The 12,356-nt window shown below is 42.5% G+C and overlaps 1 protein-coding gene across 1 annotated transcript in view; it reads right to left on the reverse strand.

Annotated features, from left to right (window-relative positions):
• The window catches only part of akap12b (A kinase (PRKA) anchor protein 12b), a 64,440-nt gene extending 53,065 nt beyond the window's left edge, over window positions 1–11,375 (reverse strand). Inside the window, exon 1 of the mRNA XM_021600762.2 lies at window positions 10,991–11,375. Within this exon, the coding sequence (XP_021456437.2) occupies window positions 10,991–11,107 (117 nt within the window). The 5' untranslated portion in view covers window positions 11,108–11,375. The remainder of the gene's footprint in view (window positions 1–10,990) is intronic.
• Between the last annotated feature and the right edge of the window lie 981 nt (window positions 11,376–12,356).

The following is a 12,356-nucleotide window of genomic DNA, read 5'->3' on the forward strand; positions in this document are numbered from 1 at the left end:
GTATACTGAACAAAAACATAAACACATCTTGCAACAATTTCAAAGATTTTACTGAGTTACAGTTCATATAAGGAAATCAGTCCATTTAAATCAATTCATTAGGCCCTAATCTATGGGTTTCACATGACTGGGAAAAACAGTTAATCATCTGTTGGTCAGAGATATTTCTAAAACATTTGGGGCGTGGACCTGAAAACCAGTAAGTATCTGGTGTGACCACCATTTGCCTCATGCAGCGTGACACATCTCCTTCACATAGAGTTGATCAGGCTGTTGATTGTGGCCTGTGGAATGTTGTCCCACTCCTCTCCAAGGGTAGTGAAAAGTTGCTGGATATTGGTGGGAACTGAACAAGCTGTCGTACACGTCAATCCAGATTTTCCCAAACATGTTCAAAGGGTGACATGTGTGGTGTGTATGGAGGCCATGGAAGAACTGGGATATTTTCAGCTTCCAGGAATTGTGTACAGATTCAGTTAAGAAAAAAATCTTATTTACGATGATGGCTACCCTTGCGACATGAGGCTGTGCATTATCTTGCTGAAATATGAGGTGATGGCGGCGGGTGAATGGCACGACAATGGGTCTCAGGATTTCGTCATGGCATTCAAACTGCCAACAATAAAATGCAATTGCGTTCATTGTCCGTAGCTTATGTTTGCCCATACCATAACCCAACCGCCACCATGGGGCACTCTGTTCACAATGTTGCCATCAGCAAACCGCTCGCCCACACGACACCATACAGTTGAAATCAGGATTCATCCATGAAGAGCACATTTCTCTAGCGTGCCAGTGGCCATCGAAGGTGAGCATTTGCCCACTGAAGTCGGTTATAATGCCACACTGCAGTCAGGTCAAGACCCTGGTGAGGATGACAAGCATGCAGATGAGCTTCCCTGAGATGGTTTCTGACAATTTGTGCATAAATTTGGTTGATTGCGCAAACCCACAGTTTCAGCTATCTGGGTGGCTAGTCTCAGACGATCCCGCAGGTAAAGAAGCCTGATGTGGAGGTCCTGGGCTGGGTTAGTTGCACGTGGTCTGCGGTTGTGAGGTCGGTTGTAAGTATTGCCAAATTCTCTAAAACGACGTTGGAGGTGGCTTATTGTCGAGAAATTAACATTAATTCACTGACAAAACTGCACATTTTAGAGTGTCCTTTTATTGTCCCCAGCACAAGTTGCACCTGTGTCATGATCATGCTGTTTAATCAACTTCTTGATATGACACAGCTGTCAGGTGGATGGATTATCTTGGCAAACGAGAAATGCTCACCAACATGGATGTAAACAAATTTTTGCACATTGTTGTGCATATGGTACTTTTCTGATATCTTTTATTTCATCTCATGAAACAACACTTTACATGCTGCGTTTATATTTTTGCTCAAAATAGCTTTACTAGCTTACATCAAATGCAACATGTTCAATGATAACAATACTCTCAATCAGAGAGAAAATAAGCATATCAGATAAGATAAAGGGAATTCAAATTCTATTTCCCTTCCCAAACTGCATTATCCTTTCTTTAACGATTGGGACACTCCCTTTCCCTAATTCCCCTTCCTGTTGTCACCCAATGGACCAATCCCAATCGCACATCACCATTCTAGTGTCCATGTCGATAGATCTCCACACCTCTAAGGTTAATAATCACCTTACAATTATCTATGCATGGTGTGGTTTTGTAGGGCTAACCATGAGTTATAGAAGGATTTACTGAAGATAACTAGCTAAGACAGAGATCTTTACAGAGACCTAAAATATGTGAGGAGGGGAACAACTGATCGATTTTGGAAATGCACATGAGGAAGGTATCAGACTATCGCAAATTAACTGTATTCGTGTTGCACGTGCATTCTGTTTTGTGCATAGAAGCTACTTCTATCATGGTTTAACGGAATAATGTATAACATTTAACGGAATAATCTTATAACATTCAATAGCAACCTCTCATCACATCACCTTTCCTTTGTGACCAAAGATCTGACAGGACTGGCTAGGTTAATGCTATATGGTTGAAACCTATCAGTCCTTCCACACAATTGTCATGAAGAGAATAAGTCGAGAAAAAGAGGGAGGCCTTGTGAGAGTATTGGGATGTAGCTGCAGACTCCTACTCAGTCAAAACTCTCCCATTAACCCAAAGCTGAAGATGAGATGGGAGTTCCCCCATTATAGACTCTTTCTTTACCTGAATCCATTTCACTCTCTACCCCTACTGTCATCAGGGGACCAGGAACAATCGCCTGATTCATGTCTTTATGTCACCCTGGCAGGTCCCTCTCTCACTCCACCTCTATGTCTCTCTCTCTCGCTCTACTCTCCTCTCTATCTCCTTCGCACTCTCTCCACCCCCCCTGCCTACCCAAAACACTCCCCTTACTGGGGTCTCTCCATCCTGGCTGATTTGGGCCGGTGCACACACAGGGCCTCAACACTGTCCCCCTCAGCCCATCCTCAATGGCTCCTCTGTTTGGCCTCATGCCCCGCTCCCCTCCCACCCCTCACCCCCTCCACTCCCTGCCTGCCTCATCCATCAGTCCTAAACAGTATAATCAGTGTCATAACGGAGCCAGATCAGCCAGTGCTCATTATAAAGGAACGTATGGGCCTTTATGCATCCGCTCATTACATTACATAACATTATTATCCATGTCCACTGAGAGCCAGTGGGTATCCTCTATTGGGCGCTACGTGTAGCTTGACACAGGAAAGTGGAAACAGTGTTTATATGAATGCATGTATGTCTTTATGGGTGGATGGTGCTATGCAAGGAATGTTTATGCTACATATATTCCTTGACTGACACAGCTGGTTTGTGTGTGTCAGTAGCAAAACAATGTATGTAGGCTCCCACCCAACTAGAGCGAGAGAAAGGGAGGTGGGTGAGGGAATGATAGCGGGAGAGTGAGCTGGAGAGAAAGAGAGAGAGAGAGAGTGAGAGAGAGAGAGAGGGAGAGAGAGGGGGGGACAGAGTGAGAGAGAGAGAGAGAGAGAGAGAGAGAGAGAGAGAGAGAGAGGGAGAGAGAGAGAGAGAGAGCTGGAGAGAGAGAGAGAGAGAGAGATTCAAGTTTCATGTTTTTAATGTCACAGGCACAATTACAGTGAACTGTCTTTCTTGCAAACTCAAAACCTAACAATGCAATAATCCATAACAATGCTATACTAGCAAAAACAAACAAGAAATAAGAAATATGAACATAAATATAAATATAACACAATAGGTAAGTAAGCAAGCATGCTATATACAGGGTCAGTTCCAAAACCATATTTACAATGTGCAGGGATACTGGAGTGATGGAGGTAGATATGTATAGAGTAAGATGACTAGGAAACAGGATTTAAGATAAACATGTGAGTATGTGAGTGGGTGTCTGTGTGTGTGTAGAGTCAGTATAAATGTATGTGCATATTATGTGTGAGTGAGCAGATGATGGAGTGAGGGTTTGTGTGAGTGTATAGGCCCTGTGAGTGTGCATAGAGACAGGGCAAAAATACAAATGAAAGGTCAATAAAAATACACAGTTAACTCAGATAGTCTGTGTAGCTATTTTGTTAGCCATTTATTAGTCTTATTGCTTGGGGATAGAAGCTGTTCAAGAGCCAATTGGTGTCAAACTTGATGCACCGGAACCGCTCGCCGTGCGGAAACAGAGAAAATAGTCTATGCCTTGGGCGGTTGGAGTCTTTAACAATTTTCCGGGCCTTCCTTCCTCACTGCCTGATATAGATGTCCTGGAGCTCGGCCTCTGTGATGTACTGGGCTGTCCGCATCACCCTCTGTAGCGCCATGCGTTCGAGGGTGGTGCTATTGCCCTTGATCTGCTCCACTGCAGCCCCGTCAATGTGGATGGGGGCGTGCTCACCTCCCTGTTTCCTGTAGTCCAAGATCAGGTCCTTAATGACGTTGAGGGAGAGGTTGTTGCTCTGGCACTACACTGCCAGGTCACCGACCTCCTCCCAGTAAGTAGGCTGACCCATCGTCGCCTGTGATCAGGCCTACCACCGTAGTGTCATCAGCAAACTTGATGATGGTGTTGAAGTCGAGCGCAGCCACGCAGTCGTGGGTGAACAGGGAGTACAGGAGGGGACGAAGCACACTCCCCTGTGGGGCTCCTATGTTGAGGGTCAGCGTGGCGGAGGTGATGTTGCCTAACCTCCCCACCTGGGGTGATTGGGGAATAGCAAACCCTCACCGTGGGGACAACGTCGCCGTTGCATTTTCTATATGAAGCCGGTGACAGAGGTGGTTAGCTCGTCAATGTTATTGGTGGAGTCAAGAAACATATTCCAATCAGCGTTAGCAAAGGAGTCATGTAGCATAATCTCTGATTCTGGTGACCCTTTCTCAATGGAGCGAGTCACGTGTACTTCCTGTTTGAGTTTCTGCTTGCAAACAGGAAGCAGGAGTACGGAATCAAATCAAATCAAATCTAAATCAAATCATGATCTGATTTGCAGAATGACAAACGAGTGAGGGCCTTGAACGCTTGCTTGTGGGTAGAATAACAGTGGTCTAGGACTTTATCACTTCTAGTGGCATTGGAGACGGAAATTGGGCATCACGTGTCTCAGTAACACATAATTAAAGTCTCGCCAGCCACCCGAAAATAAGCCTCTGGGTGTAGGTTTTCTTGCTTGTTTATAGCCTTATACAGTTATTTAAGTGCCAGCGTGTTATTTTTCTTGTCCTGAGGTGGAATGTATACAACAGTCACGATAACAGCTGAAAACTCCCTCGGAAGGTAGATAGGTCGGGTATTCCAAGACGGGTGAACAGTGGGTCGACACTTCCACCATGCTGGTGGCACACCAGGCAAACTCCTCCCCCCTCGATTTCCCTGACTCCACTGTCCTGTCCGCCCGGTGAATGGAGAATCCAATGAGTTGGATAGCCATGGGGGGGTATTTTGTCCGAGAGCCATGTTTCAGAAAAGCAAAGAATATCGCAGTTTCAAGAGTCAGGTTGGTAGAAAATCCGCAATCGGCGGTCATCCATCTTATTATCAAGATTGGCCTGTAGAATGGAGGGAAGAGGTGGACAGTTTTTCCTTCGCCCTAATCTCATCCCGAAAATTGGGTCGGAATTACAGAGAGAGCCCAGAGCAGATGAGTCGAAGTTGATGCAGGAATTAGGGTAAGTAACTGATGATTAGGGTAAGTAACTGATGATTAGGGTAAGTAACTGATGAGTAGGGTAAGTAACTGATGATTAGGGTAAGTAACTGATGAGTAGGGTAAGTAACTGATGATTAGGTAAGTAACTGATGATTAGGGTAAGTAACTGATGATTAGGGTAAGTAACTGATGATTAGGGTAAGTAACTGATGATTAGGGTAAGTAGCTGATGATTAGGGTAAGTAACTGATGATTAGGGTAAGTAACTGATGATTAGGGTAAGTAACTGATGATTAGGGTAAGTAACTGATGATTAGGGTAAGTAACTGATGATTAGGGTAAGTAACTGATGATTAGGTAAGTAACTGATGATTAGGGTAAGTAACTGATGATTAGGGTAAGTAACTGATGATTAGGGTAAGTAACTGATGATTAGGGTAAGTAACTGATGATTAGGGTAAGTAACTGATGAGTAGGGTAAGTAACTGATGATTAGGGTAAGTAACTGATGATTAGGGTAAGTAACTGATGATTAGGGTAAGTAACTGATGAGTAGGGTAAGTAACTGATGATTAGGGTAAGTAACTGATGATTAGGGTAAGTAACTGATGATTAGGGTAAGTAACTGATGATTAGGGTAAGTAACTGATGATTAGGGTAAGTAACTGATGATTATTGTAAGTAAATGATGATTAGGGTAAGTAACTGATGAGTAGGGTAAGTAACTGATGATTAGGGTAAGTAACTGATGATTAGGGTAAGTAACTGAGGAGTAGGGTAAGTAACTGATGATTAGGGTAAGTAACTGATGATTAGGGTAAGTAACTGATGATTAGGGTAAGTAACTGATGAGTAGGGTAAGTAACTGATGATTAGGGTAAGTAACTGATGATTAGGGTAAGTAACTGATGAGTAGGGTAAGTAACTGATGATTAGGGTAAGTAACTGATGATTAGGGTAAGTAACTGATGAGTAGGGTAAGTAACTGATGATTAGGGTAAGTAACTGATGATTAGGGTAAGTAACTGATGATTAGGGTAAGTAACTGATGAGTAGGGTAAGTAAATGCCAATCTGATGTTCACAAGTTCTTGTCGGTTGTAAGAAATAATAGAGGAAACATTTTGTGAAAATAAATAAAAAATAAACAACAAAATAATTAGCAAAGTTCATAGAAGAGGACAAAAACGAAATGTCAAAGTTTGGGTGTCTGAGGGATCAAGTGTCCCATTGGTGTATGTTCCTCCACTCATAAATACACCCATAGACACACAGAAACACACACACACACAAACAGACAAGCAAGCATGCACGCATACTCACACTCTCTCACACACAACACAAACACGCACACATCCAAACACTCCACCCACATGATACACGCTATCTCTCGACACACTGACACACGCCATGTTTTTGGAGGTAGGGAAGTGTTTAGGGGAGCACATACTCAGCACTGGACCGCCCCTGACCTACTTCTGAGCACTAATGGTGGGGAAAGGGGGAAGCGAGGCGGAAGATAGGAGGAGAGAAGGTGGTGGAGGGAGAAGAGAGGCATTCCCTGGAACACTTTCCTACTGCCAATCTACCCCTCTAAACAACGTCATCTCTCTAAACCATCTACATACCACCTCATCTCCCAAAACCATCTACATACCACCTCATCTCTCTAAACCATCTACGTACCACCTCATCTCCCAAAACCATCTACGTACCACCTCATCTCTCTAAACCATCTACATACCACCTCATCTCTCTAAACCATCTACGTACCACCTCATCTCTCTAAACCATCTACATACCACCTCATCTCTCTAAACCATCTACATACCACCTCATCTCTCTAAACCATCTACATACCACCTCATCTCCCAAAACCATCTACATACCACCTCATCTTTCATCAAATACTTATGTAATGCAATAAAATGCAAATTAATTACTTAAAAATCATACAATGTGATTTTCTGGATTTTTGTTTTAGATTCCATCTCTCACAGTTGAAGTGTACCTATTATACAAATTACAGACCTCTAAATGCTTTGTAAGTAGGAAAACATGCAAAATCGGCAGTGTATCAAATACTTGTTCTCCCCACTGTACATACCACCTCATCTACCAAAATCATCTACATACCACCTAATCTCCCAAAAACATCCATACTGTATGTCACTACCTGTGACAGAGCCATTGCCACTGGGTGATAATCCTACATGTGGTAAAGATGTTGTAACTACAGTTGAAGTCGGAAGTTTACATACACCTTAGCCAAATACATTTAAACTCAGTTTTTCACAATTCCTGACATTTAATCCTAGTGAAAATGCCCTGTCTTAGGTCAGTTAGGATCACCACTTTATTTTAAGAATGTGAAATGTCAGAATAATAGTAGAAAGATTTATTTCAGCTTTTAATTATTTCATCACATTCCCAGTGGGTCAGAGGTTTATATACACTCAATTAGTATTTGGTAGTATTGCCTTTAAATAGTTTAACTTGGGTCAAACGTTTTGGGTAGCCTTCCACAAGCTTCCCACAATAAGTTGGGTGAATTTTGGCCCATTCCTCTTGACAGAGCTGGTGTAACTGAGTCAGGTTTGTAGGCCTCCTTGCAATACCTTGACTTTGTTGTCCATAAGCCATTTTGCCACAACTTTGGAAGTATGCTTGGGGTCATTGTCCATTTGGAAGACCCATTTGAGAACAAGCTTTAACTTCCTGACTGATGTCTTGAGATGTTGCTTCAATATATCCACATCATTTTCCTACCTCAAGATCCCATCTATTTTGTGAAGTGCACCAGTCCCTCCTGCAGCAAAGCACCCCCACAACATGATGCTGCCACCCCCGTGTTTCACGGTTGGGATGGTGTTCTTCGGCTTGCAAGCCTCCCCCTTTTTCCTCCAAACATAACGATAGTCATTATGGCCAAACAGTTGTATTTTTGTTTCATCAGACCGGAGGACATTTCTCCAAAAAGTACGATCTTTGTCCCCATGTGGAGTTGCAAACCGTAGTCTGACTTTTTTTATGGCGGTTTTGGAGCAGTGGCTTCTTCTTTGCTGAGCGGCCTTTCGGGTTATGTCGATATAGGACTCGCTTTACTGTGGATATAGATACTTTTGTACCTGTTTCCTCCAGCATCTTCACAAGGTCCTTTGCTGTTGTTCTGGGATTGATTTGCACTTTTCGCAGCAAAGTACGTTCATCTCTAGGAGACAGAACGCGTCTCCTTCCTGAGAGGTATGACGGCTGCGTGGTCCCATGGTGTTTATACTTGCGTACGATTGTTTGTACAGATGAACGTGGTAACTTCAGGCATTTGGAAATTGCTACCAAGGATGAACCAGACTTGAGGAGGTCTACAATTATTTTTCTGAGGTCTTGGCTGATTTCTTTTGATTTTCCCATGATGTCAAGCAAAGAGGCACTGAGTTTGAAGGTAGGCCTTGAAATACATCCACAGGTACACCTCCAATTGACTCAAATTATGTAATTTTGCCTATCAGAAGCTTCTAAAGCCATGACATCATTTTCTGGAATTTTCCAAGCTGTTTAAAGGCACAGTACATTTAGTGTATGTAAACTTCTGACCCACTGGAATTGTGATACAGTGAATTATAAGGGAAATAATCTGTCTGTAAACAATTGTTGGAAAAATGACTTGTGTCACGCACAAAGTAGATTTGCCAAAACTATAGTTTGTTAACAAGACATTTGTGGAGTGGTTGAAAAATGAGTTTTAGTGATTCCAACCTAAGTGTATGTAAACTTCCGACTTCAACTGTATGTAATAACAGACAATGAGGCACTACTCTGTCAGATGGAATCTCTGGGATACAGGTAAACCTGAATTATATGACAAATGAGGTAAGCCAAACCCCACATCACAAGACAGGCTTAAAGACAACAGCAAACTTCAAAAGCTGTCTGGATCCCGACGATGATGGCCCTGAGATAGAAGGCCCTAGGCCAGGTGATATAGTCTGCCACAAAACATGCAGTCAATGAGCCTTTAGTCACTAAAGGGCTGTATAACTGTCAGTCTGAAGGTCTGAATGACACATTCAAGCCATTGATGAACTTCACTTCAGTCTGAAAATGAATAGGTGTTTATTCAAGTCATAGCTACTTCAGTGAGAAGTTGATCTCTTCCTGATCTAATCAAGTTTAGAGTGCTCTCCAGTTCGTTAGGTGGGCATTAAACCAATCAGACGTTGAAATTAGATGGGAAACATTTTAGATGGGGAAACCATGAAAATCATTACCTTCATCATCACTGCATAAGAAAGGCATTTCACTGTACTTGTGCTCGTGACATTAAAACTTGAAACTAAAGCTGGCTCCTGTATCCAATTCTCCAACACATTTGGGTGAAAATGTATGTTTGAAAGTGTGACATTTACTATGGATTTGCTGTTCAGCATTGATGGGAAATATTTCCATCTTCTTTGATATAGCTGTTGACCTATCAAATACAACAGAATAAAGATAAACTAAAAACTGATCTTTGACCTTCTACCCATAGAAAGGTCAATATATTTTAATGGTGCCTCAAAAACAGCAGGTGGCCAAATGTGCCAAGCCATTAGCAGAAGTCATTCCAAAGTTATATTATTCACACATAGCCAACAAGAGCATTAACACAGCAGCAATACATCCATAACTCATCTCATCTTACAGTAGAAAAAACATCCCTCATGCCTATCAGCTGCTCCCAGCAGCAGATTGTTGGACACACACAGTGCCCGGCCTGGCTTCTAGAACACCAGCCATAGTAAAACACAAATTGTTATGCCTTATTAAATGAAAGTGTGTGTGTGTGTGTGTGTGCGTCTGTGTGTGACCGTACAATGGTTTCAAGGATCTCAAGTCAAAACCAGCCAGGCGCCCACTTGAACATTTGCGGTGCTCTTGTTATTTTCTTTTCATACAGTGCAAATAGAGACACATGCCTTCCCACTGCTAAGTCTGGAGCGCTGCACTGTCCACCACAGCAGAATCAGCGTCATATTGACCTTGTTGTTGTCAACATGATCCGTGGTTAATTGTTCACAATATAACATAGATGTGGCAATTATGCACCCTACATACTAACATGGGACCAGCACATTGCTCAATTAATTAGATATGTATGAGCAGCTAGGTCAAGCACATTGTAATCAACAACATGGCATTATCATGTGACAACGTGACACAAATAGACAAAAGGTGGCCAAAATCTTTTTTATGTTTTTCATCATTTTGTCTAGGGTATCTTAGAATATTTTTCAAAAAGTGTGGGAAACTGTCTAGATGTATAAACCTGAAGACCAAGACAATCAACTTGGGGGGGTGCCATAATATTCTGCATTACATAATTTAACAACATTTTGAAGCCTGTATTTTGATTGCATGTTTGTTATTATCATGATTATGAATATGATTACAAATGTTTACTAAATATCTATTTTATGATTATTGTTATCATTCTACATCACAGGCAGGAAATCCATGCTGCAATATTGAAAGGCTCTCAGGGACTGTTGATGTCGTGAGACCAGGTATTGAGCAGTAAATCGTGACCACCGCAGACAATTTTCGGGGGTGTTGCTACCAGCCACAGACAGACAGGCTCACTGCTGCGGGCACAGGCACATTGCATTACTCAGCGAAACTGCCGCGCATCCCATCAGCGATCGTTTATGATAAAAACATTTTTTTTTAAATGCGACATTGATGCCAAAGATTTACACTTTGTTAATATATCAAAACAAACTCGTTGGAACTGCCCAGGTGGGTATGCGCCCGGTGTTCTCTGTGGCAAGCTTGCGGGTAATGACATTGTCAGCTGTAAAATGGCCTGTACTAGGGTATGTATACTTTTACCTTGGCGTCGACAACGCTATCCCCCTCCGAAATCGCGTTCACCTCCGCGCTTAGCTCCTCGGCTGACGCATCCTCTTGGCTCTTTTCGTCACGTTGCGCTGAGGTCTGTGCTCCCATGGCGAAAACCGCACTTCTTTCTCCTCTTTGGTTGATTTGGCTCGTGCTCGCCCCGAAACCACCGCAAACGCGACAAAACTTCAAAAGGTAGTAAGCGACACCAAGTATGTATCCACGCGCCAAAAATGCGTCCTAGGACCGCTCCGGGGTAGTCGAGCTATTAAGTGATGAAACAAGAGTGTCAGCGAACTGTTTTAGGGCCCCCTCCTCCCCTCGCTATCACATGGACCAGGCCAGTGCGCCACGGCACGCCTTGCAGCATCAGATGGGATTGGGAACGAGACAGAAACCTGATGAGAGAGGGGAGAGCAGTCGCATTATGCAGCATAGCCCATACACCGACATCATCCTCCAAAATTAAATTAGTCCAACTTTGAAATGAATAAATAAAACAGAACATAGGCTAGGTCAGAGGAGTTATTCAATAATTTTAGACGTCATCGTGTAGGTCTACACAGGGATAAATACATCTTAGTATGGAACACTGTCTGATGCTGACAGACGTCTGGGAAATGGAGGACCAGAGTCCGGGCTGTGAGAAGTTTCTCTCTTGCTCTCTCACAACATATCTGTATGTGGAAATCTATCATTAACAGGCTTAATTTGGCACAGTCACAACACACACAGTTACACACAGTTACTGTTAATAAACATAAACTCTTTCTCTCTCACACACACACACTTATTTTTTTGTGTCATATTCCCCCCCCCCCCCAAAAAAAAAAATATATATATTTTTTTTTTGAAACTACATCCCCATATGCCTTGTGTCTTGAAACATGCAGACAGACTGATTAAAAGTACTTTTACATTGTAATACTTCTGACAGCCAACATTCTAGCTATGCCCACAACTTCCGGACTTTATAGCATTCCCAGAAAGCATAGATCATTAGTCATTATTAGTTTCACACTTAAGACATGACTGCCTTTGTACTGTAGAATTTGTGAATTTGGCCTCTTGTCTAATAAATGATATACTTAAGTTTATACGGGATTAAGCATACATATTAATTAACTGTAATGTCGTTAGTTCTGCTCCAACTTTCCCTCCATCTTGTGCTAACGTCATTTATTTTTAAGTCTTGGTCCCAGTAGTTGATACTTTTTTCTAAGTGACCAAAACATTTCTGCAGAATTTAAGGTCCCCAAGAACACAGTGGCCTCCATAATTATTAAATGGAAGAAGTTTGGAACCACCAAGACTTTTCCTAGAGCTGGCAGCCCGGACAAACTGAGCAATCGGAGGA

Source organism: Oncorhynchus mykiss, chromosome 4, assembly GCF_013265735.2.
Source record: "Oncorhynchus mykiss isolate Arlee chromosome 4, USDA_OmykA_1.1, whole genome shotgun sequence".
Classification (NCBI taxonomy): domain Eukaryota; kingdom Metazoa; phylum Chordata; class Actinopteri; order Salmoniformes; family Salmonidae; genus Oncorhynchus; species Oncorhynchus mykiss.